This window comes from Neolamprologus multifasciatus, chromosome 15 (assembly GCF_963576455.1).
Source record: "Neolamprologus multifasciatus chromosome 15, fNeoMul1.2, whole genome shotgun sequence".
NCBI lineage: Eukaryota > Metazoa > Chordata > Actinopteri > Cichliformes > Cichlidae > Neolamprologus > Neolamprologus multifasciatus.
In genome coordinates this window covers 34,997,698-35,024,536 of record NC_140453.1, presented here as the reverse complement: position 1 = coordinate 35,024,536, position 26,839 = coordinate 34,997,698, and the positions used below count along the sequence as shown (strand labels likewise).

The following is a 26,839-nucleotide window of genomic DNA, read 5'->3' as shown; positions in this document are numbered from 1 at the left end:
ATCTGAGCTATCCCCTTCATATGGCGTTATTTTTGTGCCACTATTCTGAGCGCACGTTTAAAAAAAATAAATAAATAAATTTGCAGGTGCAAGTGTTGCATTTTGAGCAAAGGAAAGCTAAATTTGAATGAACAAAATTCATGTAAAAAAAAAAAAAATGCTATTGTGTGTGTATATGGATAATAGCAAACACTGAAATACATTTTTTTGCACGCATCAATGAATTTTGTTCACTCAAATTTAGCTTTTCTTTGGTCAAAATAAATTTCTCCTCAAAATGCAACACTTGCACCTGCAAATTGTTTTTATGTGCGCTCAAGTTTTTTTTTTTGATTTTTTTTTTTTTTTTTTTTTTTTTTTAATTTTATTTGTATAGTGTTGCAGTCCCACCGAAGTTGTTTGCATGGATTTTCCCATATGTCATCCCTTGGAGTTGAAATGTATCCATTTTTTTTATGAGTGCTTCTTTTGAAGCACAGAGGACTTTGTTTGAATTTTGTCCACCACATATGGAAAAGATATATATAAATCTTATAAAGTTTGTATCTGTCTTGTATGAAACTTGTATGAAAAGCATACAAGAGTGAAAACACATAAGATCCCTTGAAAAATTATATAATGAAACTTGTATGTTTTGAATACGTACTAAAAAAATATATGAAAGTAATGAGAAAGTGGCCACTTTCATGAGTAAATAATGTAAGCCTTATATGATTTACTCATGAAAGTGGCCACTTTCATGAGTAAATCATATATGTTTTTACTATTTCTTTTCCATATGGGTTTCTTTGTCATCTGTTAAGCAAAATTTAAAAATGTGATGTAGTACTGCTATAATCAACTGTAATTCAGCATCCTTAAGTGGACATAAACTAACTTACTTTGATACACTGCTTTGAAGTAGTGAACTGAAGTTTTGATGATGGCTGTTGATCATGAAATCTAGTACATCTTGGCCCTTTCAGGTAACATTGACAGTTACTTAATATTCACAGTTCTAAAGGCTGTTTGGAGCCTTTGAGTGTCCGATTTGCTGAAACACTGTAGCGGATTCCAGCTCCAGAATGGAGTATGTTAATTTTATACAACTTGCTAGTGATAGCCCACATGCTAATGTCAGCAATTTAGTTAACATTAGCATTTTAGCTAACTTTGACTTAAAAGCTACAGTTTACATACTATTTGGTTAATGTTAGTTAACATACAAGTGATAGCCTGCATGCTGCCTTTAGTATTTTAGCAATCATTAGCTTTTTAGCTTATATCCCGCTGTTGCGGGATAAGCCAGGGGCAAGCCAGCTCACCTCTCTGAGCACTAGTGCGTTGTTGTACAAATGTATCAGTGCCCATTGGAGGTGGAGTGATGTTTTTTTCATTCAAATTTTATTTGTCACATACACAGTACAATATGTAGTGAAATCCTTGTGTTTGAGCTGCTTGTGTCAAATCAGGCAGTCTACACAGAAGTCTTCACCTTTCTGCACTCTTTCATGGCTTAGGAATTGTAAAATTTTATTACTTCTATAGTTACATAAATCTCTATTTTACTAAAAAAAATGATGATTTATAACTAGTTGACAGTGATTAATGGTGGAGGAATTTTTCAAACTATTCCTTTTGGGAAAAGAAGCAATAAAGCACAATGTAAACACCTCACTACACAAAACTGTATTATTCGAAAAATGTAGAAGATCGAGCTCAGTTTAAATACTTTATATTCTGTTTAATATCAAGCATCATATTCTTTAAATCATATGTTTGTAGTGGCTGTCCTGCGAGCATGGTTGGCAGCAGTCCATATGAACTGAATTTTAACAGGGAGGGCGGAGGGATGGCTTAACAAACAAACACAATTCCTTTGAAATTGGTAAGGTTAAAGGACTGGACTGAAAATGAGTGAAAAAGCAGTCAACTTCCAAAGAAAAACCTTAAAAGACCTTCAGAAAGCTAGAAAACAATTACTTAAGACCACTTTAACAATTACAAGACAGACTGGCTCCTTGGAAGCAAAATATAAAGAAATGAAGGTTGTTTAAAGACTTTTGCACATTTTTGTACACACAAGAAAAAATAAAAAAGATTAAAGCTAAAATTATAGTAATTTCTGTAAATCAGTCCAAACATTTTCAACCTATACTATGACTTGGTAAGGGAACTTAAAGCTGTCCCGTTCAGGCCAGGTAACAGGTAAAGCTCACCTGGGAATCAGTGTGGCCATACGCTTTGTCAATCACACAAATGAGATCGAGGAAAAGAAGAGGAACATCATAGCAGTTTGGATCTTTTATACAGTTGCAGGCACAATGAAGAACCATTACGGCAGTCTTCAGGCAGCACTCTCCATTTTTGTCATCAAAACTGTACAAATGAAATCATAATATTAATACAGAAATTCAGAGATACTTCTTAAAAGATAAAGCATTAGTGTTTTACACTTTACCTTTGTTTGAAACTGTTTTCTCTTCTGATGAGATCACATGCCAAATCTTCCAAAGCCTGTTAATGGTATTACAGATGATTTTAAACATTAAAATGCATACTAGTTAAAGCTTGGGTATGCAAATTGTTTTTGGCAAACAAAAACAGATCTGTATTTTGGGCATATTTTAAATGAACAAGTCTGAAAACAAGCTGGCATTAGATATTACAGCTTATCAAGATTTCTGCAGCTCACGTAAGTCTGCATAGGCACTGAGCTAGATACTTCTGGCTGCTCCCTTATTTCATAAAGAGGCATGAAAGCAGATGGATCATCATGTTTGGTTTAAGAACAGATTTTATGTGCCGAGCTCTTTATCCAGACTTGGGACTGAGAGTGCATTAGCTTGCAATCCCGTGAAGGTGGGAGGTAGTGAGATGCAGATAGTCAGTCAGTATTTTTAGGGAAATAAGTATTTGAGGACCTGCTGAATTTGTAAGGTTGCTCACTTACAAAGATATAAACAATCCCTAATATTTAGCAGTAGGTGTGTATGTCTAGATTTATGCCAACTACCGCTTCCAAAACTGATTAGGGTGTCCAGGGAATGGTATGTAACAGTAAGAAAGAGGCTTTTATTCATTTATTTTCAACCTAGGGGCAGTTGTGAATGAAAGTTGAAAAATGTGAGCCCAATATTGAGTTTTGAGTTAAAACATCTGCAAGCAAAAACAATACTACTAGAGCAGTAAACAAAAATAGTAACACTAAGCTTGAAAAAAACCTTCAATAAAGCTGATGAAAAAGCATGCTCCTCGTCGCAACTCTCAATAGATATGGGGCGATTGTGGCTCAAGAGTTGGGAGTTTGCCTTGTAATCGGAAGGTTGCCGGTTTGAGCCCCGGCTTGGACAGTCTTGGTCATTGTGTCCTTGGGCAAGACACTTCACCTGTTGCCTACTGGTGGTGGTCAGAGGGCCAGTGTCCTCGCCTCTGTCAGTCTGCCCCAGGGTGGCTGTGGCTACAATGTAGCTTGCCATCACCAGTGTGTGACTGGATGTGTGAAGCACTTTGGGGGCCTTAGGGACTAGTAAAGCGCTATACAAATACAGGCCATTTACGGCCATGTATGTCACTTTGATGCAATGTGAAAATACCTTTCATTTTGTTATTTGATAATTTGTTGATAAATATTTATTGCTGCTTTATGGATACATACCTTGTAGATGGAGTTAGATATTTCAGATTTGATGCTGAACTTCAAGTAATGAAGAATGTCTAGTAGCTCCACACGAACAGTGGATTTTAAGCTCATTAGGTCATTTACACGCAGCAGAGACATCCAAGAGTGCACGAGAAGACAGTCAATGTCAGCTAGGTATGCATGGTTCCTCATGATACTGACCAGATTGCTTAAAAAAAAAAAAAAAAACCTGAACTTATTATGCTGATCAGGGAAGTTTAACTTAATGTTAAAATTCTGAAGGAAAAAAGCATTTCATGTACTTACTTATAACTGTCCTGGAAACGTGTTCCGTCTTTCCTCAAGCATTCCTTCAAGCCTGTCCAGGATTCAAACTCTGGATTCAAGACTGGGGTAACTGGCTCAAATGGTTTACTTTCTCCTCTCAAGAGATGAATCAGAGGGATGACCAAGACCCATTCATTAATATGTTGTTGTTTAGCATCATTGCAAAGCATCACAGCCGCATCTGCAACACTATACAAGTAGAAAAAAAACAAAAAACAGTGGTTAGACAGACTGAGAAGTCAATGAGAAGTTCACATCAAGTAGGACAGGAGTAATTCAAAGATATTCTGTCCTAAACAACCAAGAAATAATCATTTAGAATAATATAATGTGTAGGAGTGAATTCATATTTCAGTTCATTTGCAAAGATGTAATTTGAAGTGTTTACAGACCTTCACTCCATGTATATTTGGATTTATATTTATTGTTTACATGTTCCAGTATTTACATATTTACATGTTTAAAATGGCATAAAAGCGCATACAAACGTGTGCATTTCAAAAAGTGTTGACTCTACCTCTGTGGTTTTCCTACATTTATCTTAGGCTAAGACCTTCTAGCTTCTAATTGGTTGGTTTAATCATGTGACACAACAGAACAAGGACGTGGTATGTTGAAGTGTAGTAAAAATAAAAGGTGCTGCTAAGAAAGTTATCCTTCTTCATCTTGCCGTTTCTTTCAACTCAGAGAGAAGCACTACTATATAGCAAATTCTCATGTCACAATAAGTATTGTAGGAAAAAAAAAAACATTTGCAGAGTTAATGATTTTTGTTGTTTGTTTGTTTGTTTGTTTGTTTGGGGGGGGGGGAGGCTGTATGGTATGTGAATTAGGAAACACAAAATAGCTCTTGGTGCACATTTATGTTGCCTGAAAGCTACGTCATGAGCCCTAAAACAAAGGCCACTTCTCCAGAAGTGAAATGATAACACAAAAGCCAGTGGGTTTCCTAACTGTTGATGAAGTGCTTCTTTCCAAATAAATAATTGTTTTAAACGTTTGCTAAACCTGAATTGATTGTCTTTTTTTCTTCTGTTGTACATTTTAATTATTACTAACTTGGTTTATGTCAAACTTGAAGCACATTTCAGTTACCTATTTTTGTCCAAAGGATTTGCAAATTCTGTCCAGAAAGTGGAGAAACGGTGCTGTGGCATGTTGGGCAGGCAAAGAAGTTTGCATAGACTAAAAAGATGATCTGTCATCCTGTCCATTGGATATGTTTTGTAGATCATCAAACGAACAACTCCAGCATGCAAATGTGATAAGAAGGATGTTTTTTCTATTCCACTGCCAGACATAGGGTTGATGTTTTCCTCCAGATACTTGTTGATGAGGTCTTGCACCTAGAAAAGGTGAACGGTTATGATTGATGTCAGTACACAGTGTGTTAAGTGGAAAACAGTTTTGATTGTTTCATTCACTTTTGAACAGTAATGTTCTACACATGAATATGATCTGTTGTACAACAGAATTGAATATTTACCTGTTCTATACTATAAGGTAATCCCCATAGTTTTTCGGTACCATCATGAAGTAGAGGACAGCTGTATGTATCAATGAACTGTTCTAACAGGACAAAGAAATTTCCCACATTCGGATCATTCCACGTTTTGAGAAGATCAAAGATTGTTTTTAACATTTCCCTGCCTGCTCGGTTTCTCCACTTTATCACATTTTTTTGGAGAGAATTCCAAGGCTTATTCTTCAGTTTGAGACGGATCGCATCATCATATTGGTGCCACTCGCCTTTAAACCAAACAGCAAAAAAAAGAAGCATAAAACACATGCACATCAACATACACATTTCTCTCACTCATCTAAATATAAAGAGTCTTGAGCCCCCCCCCCCCCCCTTTTTTTTTTTTTTTTTTTTTTTTAGCAAAATGGGAAATAAGAGTAGCAGTTTATTGAAGCATGTAAAATATCAATGGAAACAGAGTATATCAGGTAAAAGGTTTGTACAATTTGAATTACAATTTGAGTTTAAATGTTAATATTTGGCATGACAACTAGAGTCTGAACTACCACCAGCTGCTAGTTGACGAGAGACACCCTTTTCTCAACGAGAAGTCTGGGCTCGGGAGAGCCCAAGTGCCCTGGAGGGACTTTCCCTGCCGGGTACACGATGGACAGGTGGCAGAAATGGAGGGTCGTGGGCCGTCGATCGAGGACGCTGAAGATATCTACCTATTCGGAACCATGATAACAGGGTTCTTGCTGATCGGAGCTGGCTTGGCCCTGGCTTATCTGAGAATTAAGAAAGCGGAAGCGGATTGAAATATTGGGACGAGGCACAACTTCTCAGAAAGGGCTCACTGAATGCAGCATGGTTAAGAGCTTGGAGGCACTTACGGCCGCAGTGAATACTCAGAATAACACCTCTGAGCGTATATTGGATTACATCAGGGAAGAATCCACTCGGAACAACACCTCTGGGCGGAAGCTGGATTACATCGCGGATCGGTTGGCTGCGGTCGTGAGGTCTCAGAATCTGCTCTGTGAGCAAGAGTGAAAAGACCACGGAATTGAAGGTAAATAACATCATGGAGAAACTCGCAGCTATCCAACGCGAGATTGAGAGACCAGTGTCGGTGTCGGAGTGTTAAAAACAGCTTGAAATTCTCATGAGTTGTTTGTAAAAGAAAAATCACCATTATAATGCGGCTACCCCTTCGGTGCCAGCTGTGGGCTCAAGGCTGGAGCTGAACAAAAACTTCCTGATAACGACTGTGTTGAGTCTGTTCCTTCCCATTCCATGCAAGGCCACCTGGGTTGGCTGGTAGATTGTTTACTTAGCCTGACAGGGCGGAGGACACTGTCTCAGCTGAACTATGGACACGCACACACATACATTTACACTGATAAGCACTCACACATCCCGCCTCCCCTTCCAATGCCTTTGATGCTTGTTGCCTCCTGGGAATACGAGGCAGGTCTGGGCCCGCGCTGGAGAGTCGGCGCAGTGGCAGGATGGCTGCTGTGTTGCCTGGGATTACTTCTTATCCCCTACCCAACCCTGTTGCTGGTCACGTGCTCTATAATGTTGTACTGTGGACATTTACGTGCTTTTTGTGCAGAGGAGGTTTTTTTTGTTTCCCGTTCTCATGCTGTCCTCTATAGCCCAGCATGAGCAGAGGTCTCTTTTTTCCTCTTGTACTTTCCCATTGCAGTGTACATTTCAGTGTTTTTTTTTTCTATAATGCAACCATTCTCTGACTTGTATCCCCATGTGATGTCTGTGTTGTGTGTATGGTCGGGGGGTGGGTTCAATCCACTGCAGGGCAACCTGCCACTGCATGTGGCGAATAAAATTTGAACTTAAACTTGAACTTGAATGGCTAACCAAAGGCCGGACAGTCCTGATCCTCAAGGACCTCCAGAAGGGACCAGTCCCCTCCAACTACCGACCAATAATCTGCCTCACCAGCACCAGCTACTGGAAGACTGAGCAGTTAGCTGACACTGCAAGACTAAGCTGACCAACCTGTGCACTGCCTGGAATGATTACAAGAAGGCCTATGACTCAATGCCCCACACCTGTATAGTTCTAGGCATTCCACTTGGATCCTGGAATGCCTAGAACTATACAAGATCAACAGGACCCTAAGAGCCTTCATCAGGAACTCAATGGGGATGTGGCGTACAACACTAGAGGCCAACTTCAAGCCCATAGCACAAGTCACCATCAAGTGTGGAATCTACCAAGGAGATGCTCTGTCCCCACTGCTGTCCATTCACTGATCCACACCACCAGCAATGATATCGGAATGTCATTCGAACTGGAGAAGTGAAGTCGGATGATAACAAAGAGAGGGAAGGTAGTCAGAACTGAGGGGATCGAACTACCAGAATGCAACATTGCAGACATAGAGAACAGCTACAAGTACCTGGGGATCCCACAGGCAAATGGGAACCATGAAGAGGCCGCTAGGAAAGCTGCAACCACCAAGTACCTGCAGAGGGTCAGGCAAGTCCTGAGAAGTCAGCTGTTGATACACCTACTGTGTACACAGTACACACCTACACCTACTGTGTAGGTATATCAACACCTACACCCTGCCCGTGATCAGGTAACCTGCTGGGATAATAAGTTGGCCAAATGAGCAAGTAAGTAAGTAAAGTTTATTTATATAGCACCTTTCACAGACATATGTCACAAAGTGGTAAAAACATAATACAGTCATAAAATACATCATAAAAACCCTGGTCTAATTAAAAGCTTTTTGAAATAAAAAATGTCTTTAGCTGCTTTTTGAAGGTCTCCACTGAGTCCAAACCCCGTAGAAATAGGGGAAGTGCATTCCACAGTCTGGGTGCAACAGCTTGGAAAGATCGGTCCCCTCGGGTTTTAATACGATTGTGGGGGACCACTAAAAGGTTTTGGTTTGATGACCTCAAATCAAATCAGCAATGTACGAATCAAATCAGCAATGTAGGGGGGGTGGAGGGGTGGGACCAACCACCAGTTCGGTTGTGCGATGCAGGCTGTGAGGGCGCAGTGGTGGGGAGATAATCGGCAAAATCCAGAGCATCGAATGGGCAGGATCCACGCTGTAGTGGCTGCAAGTACGTGTTTCCAATCAAATCCGGAAGGGTAACTGGCAGCAGAAACCGGGGACGCCTGCAGACAAGTCGGGAAATCTCCGATCTGTGGGCTCGTCTGATGTGTACCTGGATGCCTGTCCCAGTCATCATAAAGACGTTCCATAGACTCTTTGATGTGGAGCAAGGAAGAACGATTGTAGATCACAGCAGCATAGCTCCATATATTAAACGTCAGGGCTGATATAAAAGCATAAAATACAATACAACGTAGGCAGGTAGAAGTCAGCCGAGCAAAGGCGTCATCTTCTTGTCACAGTCAGCTGATCCTGTCACAGTCAGCGCCACAGTCAGGAGGAGATAGAAGCCACTGATATCAAGACAAAGAAGCTCCTGACCATGCATGGAGGGTTTCACCCCAAGTCCAGCACCCTGAAGCTGTACATTAAGCGGAAGGAAGGAGGCCGGTGACTGGTGAGTGTCAGCACCACGGTCCAGGATGAGACAACGAACATCCACGAATACATCACGAAGATGGCCCCAACCGACCGCGTGCTCAGCGAATACCTCAGGCACCAGAAACCCAAGAATGAGGAGGAAGAGGAGGCACCATCATGGAAGGACAGGCCCCTGCATGGTATGTACCGGCAGATAGCGGAGGTGGCTGATACGCAGAAATACTACCAGTGGCTGGACAAAGCCGGACTGAAAGACAGCACGGAGGCACTAATCATGGCAGCACAGGAACAAGCCCTGAGCACAAGATCCATAGAGGCTGGGGTCTGTCACACCAGGCAAGACCCCAGGTGTAGGTTGTGTAAAGATGCCCCTGAGACAATCCACTACATAACAGCAGGGTGTAAGATTTCACCCATAGATTTTAAGATTTAAGGTATTTCATCTCCGAGCAAGCTAGTGTGTAAGTTCATCTCTAAATGTTTGTAAAGCATTCCCACGTTAAGCTTATCAAACAATATATGGAGCTCGGACGTCTGTGCGACGTCTGTGCGAAGTCTGACTGTGAAACTATGAAAAACATTTTTTTTTATACTTGTGTTAAGTGTTGTACGGAATAACACAAAATTCAGTCTCAGGTTAAATGTGATAGAAACAACTTACACTGACGTCCATCTTGATAAAAGATGAGTATCATAACAAGCCATGGTTGCATTTATTTGCACTGCTTTCAACTCTGGATCTCTATTTATGTTAAGTATAAAAGGGTACATTCTACAACTTGTTAGGTTTTTTTTTTAAGTTGTTGAATATAAAGATTATTTTGAGCTCATATTGCACTTCTTTTTTGCAGAATCAAAGAGTTTTTCAAATCTGCATAACATTTCATCTTAAATAACTTTTTGAATATTACTTTAAATACGTAGATTTAAAGTTCTGCTGAAAGTTTAAATAAAAAGATCAGTATTGCTCAACTGTGAAATATTTTGGGTGCAGTGTATTTTTGCATACAGGTATAGTAGAATAGCTTCAATGATTTGTTTTGTTTTTTTAATTGGAGTATGGACTTATACAAAATGCAGCAAGACATTTAAAAAACTGTTTTATTCATTATAAAATACACTATATCGGGTTTATATCAGTATTGGCAGATATCCAAATTTATTGTATTGGACATAAAAAAGTAGTATTGTGGAATCTCTACTGAAAACCCTGAAAAAAACTGAAATTAAGTTAACTTGAGAAAATCAGTGGGTCTTAATAATGTAGCTTGATAATGAATAGAACTATATCCCTCGTAATCATGGCCCCTTCTTTGCCCTCAGACTATTAGCTAGCCATGTTGCTGCATCCATACTATATAAGCAAGGTTTCAGCTCCTCTTGATTGTTATTCACATTCGTCCAACCTGTCCATTTCAGACTCAAGATAATGCGTCCTGAATCTTTTGTTTTGTTTTTTGTTTTTTATGTACAATATCTTCAGTGTTCACTTTTCCTTTTTTCCCCCCTTCAACATTTATTAAAGTAAAACAGATTATTGAAAAGGTGAGACCTTACACAAATTGTGAAGACAGCTAAAGGCCCTGTGATCTGTCACGCATGCTTAAATGTGTCTAAAACTACCCCTGCATACTTAATACTAATATTTGCTGAGATGGGACAGGAAGTAATTTTGTTTGTAACCCTCCTCAGAGGAAAAAATGTACTTCAACACTAAAACACTCAAATATAAACTTTTTACGAGTGAAATATGAAAACGTATTATAATGCAAACAACATTAGAAATGTTTTTTCACTGTCAGTGCTCCTGTAACAACAGAGACAATATCGCATTTAGGCTACAAAATGATCAGGGTCCATTTTCAAATGCCTTAACACAGGCATGGCTTTTTATTTAGGGGATCTATAAAGCCTGTTTCTCTTTTCATTTTTTAAATGCTGGGATTCACCTAGAATGTGTATGTTTTTCAGGCCCTGGGTCTGTGACCCAGGGTTTAGATTTTGGACCGTGTTTGGGGTTTAAAGGATAGTCTAAGTTTAGTTATATTTGCGGGATTGTCTATTGTTCATTGTTTGCTGTCGTCTGCTCCTGGTCACTTGTTTTCCAGTGTACACAGTGGTGTGTGTGTGCTGTCGTGTTTGTATTTTGCTGCTACACCAGGCCTGGGGAATTTTCCCGCATGGGGGCCCGCCACACCTGGAGTAATTGCACTCACCTGATCAGCTTCATCAAGTGAGCACTACTTAAGAGAGTAGCTGAGCGGCAGTTGGTTAGCATCGTTGTAAAATAAACACAATGCTCCTACTCGTGAGATGAAAGTGTTTCTGTCAGCCGGTTGTTTGGGAATGTACTTACTGTAGTGTCTCTTGTTTCCAGTAGGATTGCAGAAACATGTGGAGGGAGCTGGTACTAATGTACCAGAGGAGGGAGGAAAATTCACCACAAACCACAGGAATTGGGAACTGACACGCAGAGAACACTATTGGCACTTTTGTCGTGAATTTTGCTGTAAATAAACACATCTGACTCATTCAGAAAGTCCTGCCTTTGCGTCCTGCTTGTGCCAAACCCTGAGAATGTTACTGTAAAGGTAATTTTAAATCACTATTTTATCTTTTGTTTTGTCTATGGGAACAAGTGAAAAGGACAAGATGTGAGACCGAAAATACTGCAATAAATCAATTTATAAAACTGATTAAAATATTCTCCCTGTCATGTGTAGCTGTGGTAAGCAGGAAGGAGGTGGACCCAAATGCAGAACTCAGACACAAAAGATGAACTTAAGGTTGCAGCTTTATTGCTGGAAAATTGTTTAAAACATAAACTAATAAAAAAAACAAACTAAACTTAGAAAAATCGAAACTAGAAACAAAAACACTGAGAAAAGAAAACTCTAACGTTAGGAAACGAGAACCGCAGGGAGATTTACACACATGATTTACACACAAAGGAAAACACAGGGCTTAAATATTCAGGATTAATGAGGGAATGGGAAACAAGAGGGAGACACAGCTACGATTAATTAGACAAGGGGAAGCAAAACTAGTCACACTGACGTAGGACACATGACTTTCAAAATAAAACAGGAAATGACACAAACACACAACACAAGTCACACAAGGGAGGCACTGAGACCAAACAAAGAAACACAAAGCCAAAACCATGACAAAGAATCAAAACAAAGACTGAGCAAAACCTAACCACGAAGTCATCCGACTCCAGACCCTGACAGCCCCAGAATGTCATGGTACTGGGTCTATGACCCAGTGTTTCTGTGTTTCATATGTTCTCATTTGGTATTGTTTAGTTTCCTTGTTCTTCCTAGTTAAATCACTTGTATTTCTAGTTCTGAGTTTCATGTTCATTTAGTCTGTTCCCTTTTGTGCCTCCTTGTGTAGTCTGTCATATCTGTTGTGTGTGTTAAGTTGTGTCTAATTCATGTGTGTTCCAGTCGTGTGTCTCCTCCTCTCTTTTGCATGTGTTCAGTCATTCCATGTCTTAGTGTGGGTCTCATGTTTCCTGTATAATTGTGATAGTTATTGTGTTCAGTACGTTCAGTTTTGCTTTCTTCCCTGTCTCATTATGTCTTATTAGCTCCAGCTGTTTTTCGCTCCTTTTTCCCATCCCCTTGTTATCCTTTGTGTAGTTAGTCCTCTTTCTTCCTTTGCCTGTTGTCGTGTCATCCCATGTTCCTGTGTGTTTTTCTTCATGTTCCTGGTTTCCTTAGCTTCTAGTTTCTTAGTTCTCCATTCCTAATTCATATTTCAGGGTTTGTTTTCGTGTTTGAAGTGTTTGAGTAGTTTTTACAGCAATAAAGCTGCTTCCTTTAGATCACCCCTTTGTGTTTTAAGTGGGCCCTTAAACACAAAGGGCTTGTACACTGGGTTTTAAGTATATTCTTTAGATTATTAAAATACAGCAATCCAGTCTATAAGCACTGGCAAACATAAAATGATTTACAATACCTTTGTTTGTTAAAAGCTCCTTTCTGATTCTCAAGCATCTGTTGATACGCTCCTTTTTCTCTTTCTGGTAGATAGTCTCATAGATGAGCTCGTTGTCTTTGAAAATTGCATATCTGTAGGGTATGCCCTCCAAAACACTTTCCATAGGAATCATAATACGCCTTTCAACAAGATACCTGTTGCCCCCAAGAGGCCTGTTAAGCAGAGAGTTATTGTTAGGAGTGGGATATGCAGAGAACTAACAAATGCATAATTTAAAGTAGGCTAATTAATTAATTGTAGTGTCTATACTGAAAAAATGGAATATGAGTAAAAGTAATCCCATTCAAATTTGTTATTTATTTAGTTTGCAGTGTAAAATGCATAAAACTCATGAAAACCAGTAAGTCATACCTGAGCTGCATTGCCGCATTTTTGTCCGGGATTTGAAACAATGCTTTTGATTTTAAAACAACAACATCTTTCTCTGGATCAAACGGGGACTTTTTAGTAATGATGGCATGGAAGTACACATCAATTTGTCCATGGACTGATGAACTGGTAAAAAAGAAAAAATATCAATGAATGCTACTATAATAGTTCAATAGTAAAATGCTGTATGCATGAAGTTACATTCTCTCTCTGTGTTATTTACATTTCTGGGATCTCAATTTCAGTGGATGGCAGCATATTTGCTAGCTTGTCAGTTGGAATTTGATGTACATCTGGGCTGTCATCATTGCTAGCATTTAATGGATGCTCTATTTGTTTTGCTGAATAATTGCCATTGGCAGGTGTTGTGGAAACAGACAGGTTTGTTTCAGGTGCTGCCTTATCATATGACTGAGAGTTACTTTCAGCAGCCACAGCAGTTAGCTTGTCTTTCTCCTGACTAGTCTCTAAAGCTTGTAAGGGCACATCTGTGGTTCTGCTTTCCACTGTTGCTGGGCTTGTAATGATATCTGATGGTGTAGCACTCTCTCTGGGTGGCTGTGATTCATCAGAAGCCAACTGTTCCTGAAAAGAATTGTATAGTTAGCTCGACACATACTCTTTAAATTCTTACATTTTTAAGGGAGACTAGACGCTTTGTTGCTAATGCTGATAATATTTTATCTCATGTAAATACAAAGTTGAGACATTCATAATTAACTTTAACTGATAAGTTAGCATGTTGTCAGAACAAGATAAACAGGTTACTGTTCAAGCTGTACTTGGCCTGCAGAAACCAGTTGATCTAGTTTTAAAAGCGTGTTTACTGCACCTGATAATCTTGGTGCAAAGCAAGCAGACAAAATGTTTTCATTATCAGCAAGATGAAGTTTCCATTTCCTATTTACATTAATGTATTTCTTAGCCTTTTTACCTGTAATTTGCCTTCACTTTCTTGGTTTTCTTTAACATATTTTGAATTCTGGTCTTGATCCTCCTTTTGGTTTTTCTCCTCAGCAGTGGCCAAAATTTGACGTGCTGATGTGGCACCATCTGTTTAACAGTTATTGTCATGTAAGTTACAAATATATAATCACAGTGAATATGACTGTTTTAATGTGTAGGGTTTTTTTTTTTTTAACATACAAATGTGTATAATACCAGGACAACCATTTACACCTTTACGGTAAAGACATCAAAGTCTTTGTTTAGTACAAATTATATTACTGATCATAAAGAAGACTATACTTGTCTTTTGAGGACTATCAGTAAATTTTAAGCGCGTTGCTAGGAAACCTACCTTGATCCTTTTTTTCTGTCAAACCTGATAACTTGAAGCCACATTTAGGACAAAAGTTGAATGACCTCTCCACTTCGGTTTCACAATCAGGACAAAACATGATGTGACTGTTTGAAAATAGAACATTATAGATAACAGATAACATTAAAATTCCTTTATTAATTTTTTTTTTACAAATGCATTTCCATTGTCCAGCCTTATATTTATAGTAATCCTGTAATGTGTAATAACTAATGTGGCTTAACTTTAACCATTTGGCAACAATAGTGGTGAATGCAAAACACTTAACCTCATTTAACCTTATTACCAATGAACAAAATGGAGACTGGACTGTAGTGTTATTTCTCGTATTTAACATATTTACTCTACTAACAGAAGGTGTGTCTGTTTGTCTTTGTGTATCTGCATGTGTGTGTATATCTGTGCCTTTACGTCAATGCTAAAGAGCAAAAGAACTGCCACGTCTCCTAAGAAAACAAGAATGGCCGCTGCCCTTAACTTCAAATAGTTTCAGACCTCACAAACTACATTACAAACTCTTTTCAAACACAGTAACGGTGTGGGGAAATTTTCAGATCTTGTCACTTTCTTACCTTACGTTAGTAGGGTACAGTGAAAAGAGTTTTTTATTTCAGAAAACTTTTTTAAAGCTCATCAAGCTCAGTCTTTTATAGAAATGTTATTATATATAACTGAGGTCACAGTTACAAGTGTGGTCCTGGATGTCTTGATGCATGCTCAATCATCCAAGTAAGGAAATCCTAAAACATTCATTTTGTTCATCTGGATGTGGCGTTTTCAGTGGCCATTGATCATGTGGTCTTTGATTAGGCCCATTGTTAGGTACTAGTTCCAGTCATTATGCAAATGTATTGTTTATAAGGTTGGGGAAACCTGAAGAAGTCACTTGGATGAGTGATAAAACCTTTCTCCCACTGAGAACGCTACGTCCAGATGAACAGAATCAACCTTTTGTTGTCCTGGATTGTTGCAAAAGCAGTAAAAAAAAAAAAGGTTGCTGGAAGAAAGAACACACAACAATGTAGCCACATGACATTAAAACTTTGAAAGTGTACAGGAGGGTGGCACGGATGGCCCCCTCCTTGGGCTCTAGCACTCTGGGGCCTCTGGATGTCTGGGGCCTGGATCTCCTCCATGCCTGCTTCATGCCCTGGGGGACAGGGCTATGGCTCTCTACATCCTCTAGCAGACCATTACATGGGGAAACCTTTTGAATACAAGCGCGCTGATCCACACAGGTGTGCACACGGGTGTTCACTGTTCATAGACATAAACTACACCTCTATTGACTGCTATTTCCAAGCACATTGTGCGCTGTCGGTCCTGCTTGCTACACAACAATATTCAATATTTAGTATTTACTGCTGTTTACACTTAGCTAGATCAAAGTGATGGTGTTGTGTTTAGTATGTTGCTTTGTTTTTTTGCTTGTTTTCTCTTCTTTTTCTCTCAACAGGTGATCCAGGAGATTTTTTTTCTTCTTTCTCTTTTTAAGTGCCCTCTCTCACTGTCCCTCTTCCCTTCTGTTTTTCTTTTCCTTCATCTTTCTTTCTCCCTTTCCTATCCCTCAGTCATGTCTGTCCCGTCTTTAACAACTGAACATAAAATAAAATAAATAATAACAACAAAGGTCGATCAAATGGACCAATACGGCAAGGCCATGATGATTCATTTGGCAAAGTAAATCCATTGGGTATCCTTGTTGGTCTTCAGACAACAATTCTGATGGCTAAAGAACCAAATGGGACAGGCAAAAAAAACAACAACAACAACTTTGAAAGTGCAGCTGGTTTGTTAATAAATTATGATACATGGCTTACAGGGATGACACATTTACTTTCATTTACATTAATAATTTTTGTTTCTTTTTCTTTTTCTGCCATGCCTTAGTAAGCAATAAATAATCACACAGAATCAAAAGTGAAATCTTGTCAGTTTGTTTTTTGCAAAGATATTTCATTAACTAATATAGAAAAAGTGTTCACGTTTCAAGGCTGGAAAATGGAAATGTTTCTAAGTACACAATCCAAACATCAAAATCAGATATCAAAGCAGCTTCTGATCACTTTTAATAACGTAGTGTCATAAAACAGTGGAAGAATATTTCAGTAAATCCTACATATGTTTTTCTATTATGTGTTTATCAGAATCAGAATCAGAATCACATTTATTGGCCAAGTATATGCGCAAACACATACAAGAAATTTGGTTCCAGTAGGTGGTGTCTCTCAAGCACAGAAATGTAAATACAAAAATATGTAAACGACACAATATATACACACACACACACACACACACACACACACACACACACACACACACACACACACAAAGGTGTATAAACCAACCATATAATACCAATTTAAATCTTATATACAGAAAATATAGGGGATTACAGAAATGAAATGAATACCACAGAATGTGCATTTATTACTGAGGTCATGGTTAAAAGTGGTGTTTGTACTGGCTCATACTGTTCCCTAATGCTGTTATAGAGGGAGTGAAACCTGAAGAAACCTGTTGTAAAGAATGTGACCAGACGAAAATAACACTTTGCAAACCTAGCAGATTCGTCAACAGCTGATGTTATCTAAATAACTGGGTTCACAAACAGTACAGTAACAGGTACGTCTGCATTAAAACTTTTACTTCCCTTTTGTGTACTCAAAAGTTGTTCCAGACTTTTCCCAGAGAAAGATTATTTGCAAATTAGTTTTTATTTATAGTTATATTCTGATGTTATGCAAAATTCTACCAAATCATTTAGGTTATCCTGCGTTATGTGTGTAGTAACACTGTAAATTAAAAAAACAAAACAAACAAAAAAAAACAAACAAACAACAAGATTAATTTCAAGTAATTTTATATTACTCTGTTAATTATAACACATTACCAGATATACTGGAGACCCACTCAAATTTACTAGGAAGAGTAAAGTTAGATTATAAATTATATTATCATAAAATATAACTACAAAAACACCTTTGACTATGGCTAACCTCCTTTAATATTACAGAAACAACACTTGAATCTTGCACATAACCTAATGCACTATAGCCTGTAAGAATAATGATTGGATAACCTAGCATTTTTGCTCTTCTCCTTACATCGTTAACACTGTATAGCCAAGGTAATGACTGATTCTACAAAGTTAAGCTGTCACAGTTGAAGTAACAGGTTTGACTGCTTTGGCTTTCTCCACCCTACCTACTGAGCAAACCTATTATAATTGCTCACACAGCAAACAGCAGCTAACATTCACATTCGAGGAGCTGGGAAAAAGGAGTATCGTCCTTGTTCCTGAAATATTAATTTCATCATTTTAACTGCTTATTTATTGTCACCTGGAATAAAGTAGTAACATAAAAAATGGGATGGAATTCAATTCATGTGTGTGTCACTACATGGTTTTTTTAGCGCTCTTAATAGAAAATTGAGGCACAAACTCATACAGACATCCTCAGTTGTGGTCATTAGGTGACAATACTGGAACTGACCATACCTGTTTATAGAGCAGGGATAGCCAACTCCCTCATCTTCAAATAATCCTACACCTTATGTTAGCTGTGTTTCAAGCTAAAATGTTCAAAAACAGTATCAAACACAGCGGGACTGTGTTTGTCTCTGGAAAAAAAAAACTCTTATAGAAAAGCAGCAGATATTAGGACCTTCTTGCTGTTAGGCAACAGTGCTCACAACCATGCCACCGTGCTGTCTTTGAATTATTAATGTATCATCAAAATAGCTTCTGATACATTATCGCCTTTAATACAGTAGTATTAACGGAGGTAGTTGTATCTTTTCTCCCACTCCCTCATCTTATCTTTCCTGCTTGGGTTTTCATGTCCTCATCTAGTCTAATCTAACTTTAACCCTCAGAGAGTCGCTCAGTCTTGTTCTCTAAAACCTAAAGCATATGGTTATGATCAACTGGTCCCTCAATTGACACCCTTTTCTCAACAACAAAGCCTGGGTTCGAGAGAGCCCGATTGTCCTTATTGAAAGCTATATGGAAATGATCTTGCTGGAAGGCTCCCAAGGCCGAGGCTGGCTGAAAACAACAAATTCCTCTCCTTGATAACGAGACTGTGTTTTGACTCTTTGAGCTACACCCTTCAAGGCCACTTGTGTCGGCTGTAGGACTGTTTACTTTTGCTTAACTGGGTGAAAGGACACTAAGCAAATAAGCACTAAGAATATATATTAAATACATGACATCACTAATCAAAGGTGAGTTTTTGGCAATAAAGGACTGCATATGTAAAGTATATCATAAGTGGACAGACATGGGTGTAAACCACACCTTAACTGTTTGGCTGAGCCAAAACAACTACAGCAGTGATTCTACCTTAAAGGTACTCTGGATATTGTTAAATGTGCAAATAGCCTAAATAGTACAGAGAATATACTGTAAAGCTACAGAATTTTCTATTTTACTATTTTACTATTTACGGAAAGTCCGTCAACATAAAAAAAAAAAAACAGAAAATGTACTTGCAGAATTCTTTTTTACACTGTGTTCCATCAAATTCATTAGCTATTTATCTTGTTTATTTACATTTGTATTTTTTTATATTTTACAAATGAATTAAAGTCATCTGACATTTTGTGTGTAGAAACACTGTAACAGTTAACATGACTGATTTATATAAATTTTGCCTCGCTAACATATTCCTGTTTATTTGTCAACTAGAATATAGGACAGGATGAAAGGGAATACATTACGTTTCAGTTAGTAGTGTAATGTTAAGTTTAATGCTAACTAAAGATTATGAGTAACCTAATATTTAATATTACATACTCGAATCTTAAAAGCAGCCTAATGCACTATTATTGTTAGTAAAGATGATTGGTATATAACCTACCTCGTTTGTGCATCTTCCTTACATAGCTGGCTTTGAATATTTGAACTGGTATGTGTGTTTGTTCTTTACTCAGTCACATATTTACTTTCATTTTCATTTACAGTAAACGGTTGGTTGTTTTCCACAACAGTCTTGTCCGGGCATGCTGCAATTGCATGCCTTAAACCCTAACAAAACACTTTAGAAGGCAGGATATTGTTGAGTTCTTGTTGCTAAACTATTAATCTTTCATTAACATAACTGCTAATTCATTGTCACCTGTAAAATAATCGAAGATTATTTCAGTCAATATTAAGAATTAAAGCAACAACACATGCAGACATTTTCAGTTGTGGGTATTAGGTGGCTAGGTGACGATATTGATTAATCTGGAGTATTTGATCAGCTGTCAGGTTTTTTTTAATGAAATATATCAAATCAAATAGCGCTACACTTTATGTAAACTGGATTACATCCTAAAAAGTTTTAAGTTTTTAGTTTAGTTGAATTGAAATGAAATATCTCCCTCTGCTGTTACTGTGTCTTACAGCAGCTTCTGTCTGGTGTCTTCATGGTTTGGAGAGGCAAAGCGGGAAATGGACACAGTGAAATCAGTTTGAATGGAGCAGTGTTAGAGTGCTGCAGCTGTAACGCAATTTCTTGTGATTGAATTGTGCTGTACTTTTCTTTCTTTGTCAGGATAAGTAGCATGATGTTGTTATGTTATTGCTGTTGTCATAACTGTTATACTGTTATAAATAATGAATAGATTATTTATAGTACTCCTGATGCTATGTTGGTAGGATTGTGTTTGAGCCTTACTTTTAGCAAACTTGTAAAGCATGTGCTATGGAAGCAAATTTATGGTGTATAGTGACCTCTTGTGCTGATAAGGTGACGTTATTGTGATTGTTTTTATAGTTATCTATGACTCTACTAGTTGAGAATTGCCTGTTTCTGTCTTCCAGAGAATTACACTCATACTTACCTGTATACTATAACACATGTGTTCAGTCATGGCTGCGCTGAATTTGTATTAAGATTGACAAGCAATTTGATGTAAGCAATGATTCAGTAAGACATTAAACCATTGACCAACTGCAGGACTGCTGCAGTCTTTCAGACATAAGACTTAGGCCAGACTTGAATAGCCCTGAATTTCAACATAACAAAAACTAACATCATCTCAACTGGTTTTTGTTTAAAACACAAAAATATTTTCCCTCACATACTAGCAGAAAATGATTATACTTGATAGCACGAAAAGAGAACGTTCTTACATCCATATTCATTTCAGGAAAATAGCTTCAATGTCTATAACAAATCTATCTTTGGAAATAATACTTTTTTGTGTTTACTACTGAAATTAGATGGACATCAATTACAGTAATGGTTTTGTTTCATGCATTTAGAGAAAAATTCTCCAACTATCTGCAGATATTTTCAACTGTGGCCATTAGGTGGCAGTATTGATCAATCTTAAATTCCCCTCAACTATATAAAACATAAAAGCGTTCATATTCAGGAGTCATGAGAAGTTAAAGTTACATTGCACAAATAGTTGAATATACATACATACTAACTGCAGCTGATCAAGAACTGCAATTTCAGCTAAGCAAAACAAAACAAAAAAAACCCCTAGAAATGATCACTTACCTTATCTTCAAACATTTTAACATTTAACATTCATTTTTATTTGCAAGCTAAAACTCTTTTCCAACACAGTACCAAACTATTGCAGAGTATTCTGGAGTGACTCGTTACCTTCTTCATTATATTAAATGATAAGAATATAAAAACAAAAATGACACATCATTGCAAATGTCACAATGTTCAGCTTTTTGGCAACAGTGTTGATAATTTGCAAATTCAGTTATATGTCTAACACGTTAACATTAAAAGCATATTTATATAAGACTGTAATGAAAATGATAAAAAATGAAGCTATTCTACAAGAAAGGACAGCAAAGAATGTGACACAAAGCTTTGTAAAGCTAACCATATTGTCAACAAGGTGTAATTTAGGAGGACTGAAACAGAACATAGAACATCTGCATAGTTTGAGAGCATGTAATTGGAGTGTGGAGATTATTTCTTCCTAAATGTATGCATGCATAATATCCAGGATGGTGTTTGTGAGGGAGGGAAATAACACAATTTTCCTCTGCCTCTGAAGTCACTGCTCAAGCAGCGTGCTAAATCACATCATCTCATTCCTAGGCTGAATTGTTGACCGTGCTAACAGACTTGGACACTGAATGTGTGTGTGTGTGTGTGTGTGTGTGTGTGTGTGTGTGTGTGTGTGTGCTAATCTCAATTCTGGGCTACTGAGTCCTCCTCCTCTTCTTTACCACCCACACATACACACATAAACACACCACAGCAGTTGCTAGCCAATCACTACCTCTTTTCCTTTCTATTGCCTTTACCTGCGTCACTCTGCATGTGTTGCCATGGTGATCACTGATGCTCCCTCCCCCCCACAAATGTGTCTGTGCTGTTCCAGTATGAAGATGAAGCCGACTCGTGGCTGGTGATGCAGGCAGGCTGCAAACGTCATCACTTCCCTTGGGAAGAAGGCCTATTTTTACCAGTGGGCACAAAGTATACCAAGCTGCCCAGCATATTTATGGAAGCGCATCTAATCCCAGCCTGCCAGGAAATATCTCTCCCCACGCTCTCTCTCTCTCGCTCCATTCATCTCTCAGAAAAGCTGTTCCTTTCAAGGCACAGTTTTCCCCTTGAGCTGAGGTGACAGTACCTGTGAAGGTTTTGAGTGATCTTGTTAGAATATCTGTTCTTTACCTATGAGACTGAGATGTGATGAAGATCAGGGGTCAGTAGAGCTCCAATCTTCTGTTTTGCACAAGGTCACTTTAGCTTAATAACTTCCTATTTGCTGTGACAGGAAGGATAACTGTGAAGGAAGCCTAGAAGTCACTGACTCGTCACTTTGAAACCAGGAGACAGTTTATGCGGTTAGTTTTAGTGGAAGAACTGAAATAATGATGTGAGGAGATAAAGGTGAGTGGGATTAGAAAATGTTACAAAAATACCACAAATCAAGGATGAATCAGGATCATGGATGCAAAACTGAAAAAAGTCAAAGCAGCCACATACTGCATCTTGCTGTTTATCTTATGTAGCAACAATAGCTAGTGTGCACACCCTAAACCCAGGGCGAAGCTAATCATTTAACACTTTTGTTTGTTTAGTCTCCCAACAACAGTAACTGGCAAATGTTATCAATTGTGGTCACTCTGATTATGGTATAGTATATGATTCCTGTTATAAAGGACACACCCTGACATTCTTCGCAAATGACAAGTAACACTTTTATGAGCAATAGTTTCCAAAGGAGTAGGCGAACACCTGAAAGAGGAACCCTAGCATCATGTTTATGCAGAGGCTAATGTTCCTTTGATTTTACTACAAAATAATGAGTCTGTGTTTGTTCCATTTTCTCCTGTGTGGTTTAATAGTTGAAAAGCTAAGCACTGATTAAACTGAAGAATATACTATACTATACTAGTTTATACTGTTATATACTCACAGCATAATTTAGTTATCATTATGCTATGCTGGCCAATTTAAGAAGAAAAAAAATGAGCAGGTATTGGATGATAAAAAAAAATATGTTACAGAATATTTTAAAGTAAGGTGATGTCAAATCTACAAATAACAGAAAAGGAAAATGGAAAGTATTAATGTGTGTATCTTGGGTGTGTATCAGTACAGAGAATATTATCACCTCAGACTGTCTAATTTATTTGTGTATCGTAATTATGTCCTTTGGTCCTGTTTGCCTGCTGTGGTCTTTCTGTGATAACTTGGTCTTGGTCTGGACAAGTACTCATCTACACTGCTTCAAAGGCAATCCACATGTAAGGACTTCATCAGTATTTTTAGATGATTCCTTTAATTCCTTCAAAATGATAAGTTTAAACCAGCACAGGCCCATGTAAAGTCTTTTTTATTTATTTATGTTTTATAGCTAACTACCTACCTACATCAGTGGGTTGCTAACAAATGTTGGTTACTAAATTTAGATAAGGTCAACTCACCCAAGACAAATCAATGCTGCTATCTTTACAACCTACACAAAAATTCCAAGTATAAAGAAGCCCATGGGAAACCAAGAGAATATTCAAATGTACGAAATAATTATAGCAAATTTGTTTTGCAAATGTCAAGTGAAATGCTTTTAAGTCTGCCTCATGAGCTAATGATGACCTTTTTCAGTAGCTAACTTCCCAATAAAGTCCACTGTGCACTAAAATCAGTCATGTTGGTATAATCGGTAAGCTATTATTAACTGAATAATTAATACATGCTTGGCTGTTCCTACAGTATTGTTTTGGCTATTTAATATTTTAATTATTAAGTCACGTGACTTAAATTGAATTGATATTTGTAAAAGTACATCAGAAAAATCTGAGGGGATTAAATACATTTAATAATGTATACTTTTTTGATCCCCATGGGGAAATTCCTCATTGGGTTTAACCCATTCACTCAGGGAAGCAGTAGGCAGCCACCAATCTAGTGCCTGGGGTATTTCAAGGTGGCCATTCAGTGGATTTGAACCCCCAACCTTCTGATCACGGGGCATCTTTAAGCATCTGTAGGATAAACTTTAATAACCTAGTGCTGTATGCCCCACAGATCAGAGCAGTTATGTTCCTCTTTCAATGGTTCTTTCCCTTCTGATATATATACATATTTACACATACAGGGGTCAAAGTCAGCTGGAAAGATCTGGCACAGCATTCAAGTAACTTCAGTTAATAAATTGTTAAATCTGATAGGTAGGTTTTGTACAAATTACTACTGAATGATTTACAGTCCTGATAAAAAGTTTAGTACCACATGCCTTTAAAAGGCCAAATCTGTGCAAAAATGTGAATTCATTGTCATCTTCTGTCAGGTAGTGATGGTCTACCTGATCTGATGGCAAAGGCAAAAAAAAACAAACTTTCCCTTGAACATGGTTGGGTTATTAAAATGCATAAGCATTAACTCCATAACCATCTGACGGCATTTTGAAGAGCTTCAAAAACAAAAAACGTCTTCAAAGGCCTCGTGTCCTTGAACGAACTGACCCACAGAACTGACCGTTTGGACTTTGCAAGAGGGCACCAAACTTGGGACATTGAAAGGTGGAAGAAAGGTTAAAGTTTTTCCTTGATGGTCCTGATGGTTTCCAATGTTACTGGCATGGAAAGCAGATCCCACCTGGGATGGTTTCTACGCGGCACAGTGGACGGGGGCCATAATGGTCTGGAGTGTTTTTTCCTTCATTGGAACAAAGGAGCTTCAGGAGGTGCAGGGGCGTCAAACGGCCACTGGATATATCCAGATGTTGCAGAGAGCATCACTCATGACTGAGGGGCCTCATCTTTGTGGTACCGATGGGTTTTTCAACAGGACAATGCTGCAGTACACAATGCCTGCAGGACAAGGACCATCCTGCGTGTTCCCCTGTTTAAATCCAATTGAGAACCTTTGGGGATGGATGGCAAGGGAAGTATACAAAAATGGGCAACAGTCCAGACAGTAGATGCCTTTCATGCAGGTTTCCATGAGGTTCAAACTCACCTCATGGAAACCTATTTTTGAAGTGATCAACAATAATGGTGGAGCTACTCATTACTGAGTTCATGTTTGGAACTTTGATTTCTATTTTGGGGATTTATGGGGGTTTTTGGAGGTGTGGTCCTAAACTTTTGATGTAAAACAGCCTGTTTCAGTTTAAGCGTTGTTTTCAATAAACTGCATGCTCAAAAAAATGTTTTGTCTTACTCACAGTTCTTCTTATTGCATGTTGAAGCTCTACTTGGAACCTTGTTAAGATCCAGCCATGCAAAAAGCGGTCTTACACTTTTGATCTGGGCTTTATTTCATAATATGCTCCAGTCTGGTGTTGTTTTCATTATTACTGAACTCTACTTGCTCAATAACAAGAAAATAATGGCATCTCATAGCCAGTGTAGGGATTAACACGTTACAGTAACTACGTTATTAAGTAACGCGTTACAGTAACTAGCACGGTAACTAGTTATTAGGCCAAAATCAGGAATGCGTTAATCGTTACTGGGATTTAGATAGGGTCGTTATTCGTTACTTCGTGTGTTTCATTCGACCTACCTCAGAGATTGGAACACGGACCCTCGAGTAAACGGCATTCTGGTTAGCCTCGTCAGAGAAGTCAGGATTCCAATATGGCAATGCCCTCGAAAACGGTTGTTTTGCTAGCCCTCTATAAAATGAAATTACTACTTAACACATATGCACCATAGCTGGATTTGGTGGGCCGATGGTGGAGAGGAGGAGAGAGCCGAGGTGGCCGCCAGTCCGAGTGTCAGGTGAACTGAACTTCAGATAAGAAGTTATGACCTGCAGTCTATCTGGGTCAGATATGAACCAAGTTTAGGTGTAGTTTATTTTCGTTGTGCTGACTTTTTACAGTCAGTTACAATAACTTGTACTGTGTACTAGCTAGCATGACGGAGTTTATATACTGCTGGGCGGGTGCTATGATGTTACTGATAGTGAACTTTATTTTGTTCATAAGGTTAGTTATTAGAGTTGCCAACTGTGCTGTAAAAAACAGAATCGTCTCACAGAAAATATTATGCGTTTCGTATTGAGCTGAAAAGGAACCGTACTTCAGCTACAATGAGAAAAAAAAGACACAAGCTTATCGGCAGTCTGGAGTTACCTACATCTTCCTACTCGAAAAGCAGAATTTCCGAGTTCTGAGTACAATCGAAAGCACCACGACTGCATTTTTCGTGTTGGATGTAAAAAGCGCACATGACGCTGTGACGTAGGCTAGAATCATGGCGGCAGCCGACGACGGTCCAGGCGTGGGATTTCTCTTGTGGAAATATGCACATTAGTTTTTCCTTTCTGTTGGTAGGTGTCACAGTGCACTTGTGGCAGGATAGTGCTAACATGTAAGTAAGCTAGAAGACTGTCAATCTTGCTGGGTATCCAGTTAGGGAAGCAACACATTAACAAGAGAATTCTGAGTAAAACCAAAGTTACTTTCCCTAGTAACTAGTTACTTTGAAAGTGACGAGTAACTTGAAGTAACTGAGTTACTTTTGATAGAAGTAACTAGTAATGTAACTAAGTTACTAATTTAAAGTAACTTACCCAACACTGCTCATAGCTGACTTCACCACATTCCTTTGCACTTCTCATCCCTGTGATTTGTTCACAGTGCAGATGTAAAGTTGTGGTTGTTGTAGTACTTAGCGAACTACTTAAAGGGAGTGAGCATAAATGCAGTAAATAAACAGCCTAACAAACATTACCAAGCACAGAAGCGGCTTCTGTG

The 26,839-nt window shown here is 38.3% G+C and overlaps 1 protein-coding gene across 3 annotated transcripts in view; it reads right to left on the bottom strand.

The window, feature by feature from the left end:
• Positions 1–19,597, bottom strand: part of LOC146502556 (E3 ubiquitin-protein ligase rnf213-alpha-like) — a 118,169-nt gene extending 98,572 nt beyond the window's left edge. For 2 of the 3 annotated variants that reach the window (XM_085132744.1, XM_085132745.1), the window contains exons 1-11: positions 14,630–19,500; positions 14,264–14,382; positions 13,553–13,914; positions 13,312–13,455; positions 12,919–13,112; positions 5,436–5,698; positions 5,045–5,295; positions 3,929–4,138; positions 3,638–3,830; positions 2,441–2,496; positions 2,199–2,358 (exon numbers count right to left, since the gene is read on the bottom strand). In XM_085132744.1, coding sequence (XP_084988870.1) covers positions 2,199–2,358; positions 2,441–2,496; positions 3,638–3,830; positions 3,929–4,138; positions 5,045–5,295; positions 5,436–5,698; positions 12,919–13,112; positions 13,312–13,455; positions 13,553–13,914; positions 14,264–14,382; positions 14,630–14,987 — 2,310 coding nt within the window. In that variant the 5' untranslated portion in view covers positions 14,988–19,500. The other variant, XM_085132746.1, reaches the window with a different exon arrangement.
• Between the last annotated feature and the right edge of the window lie 7,242 nt (positions 19,598–26,839).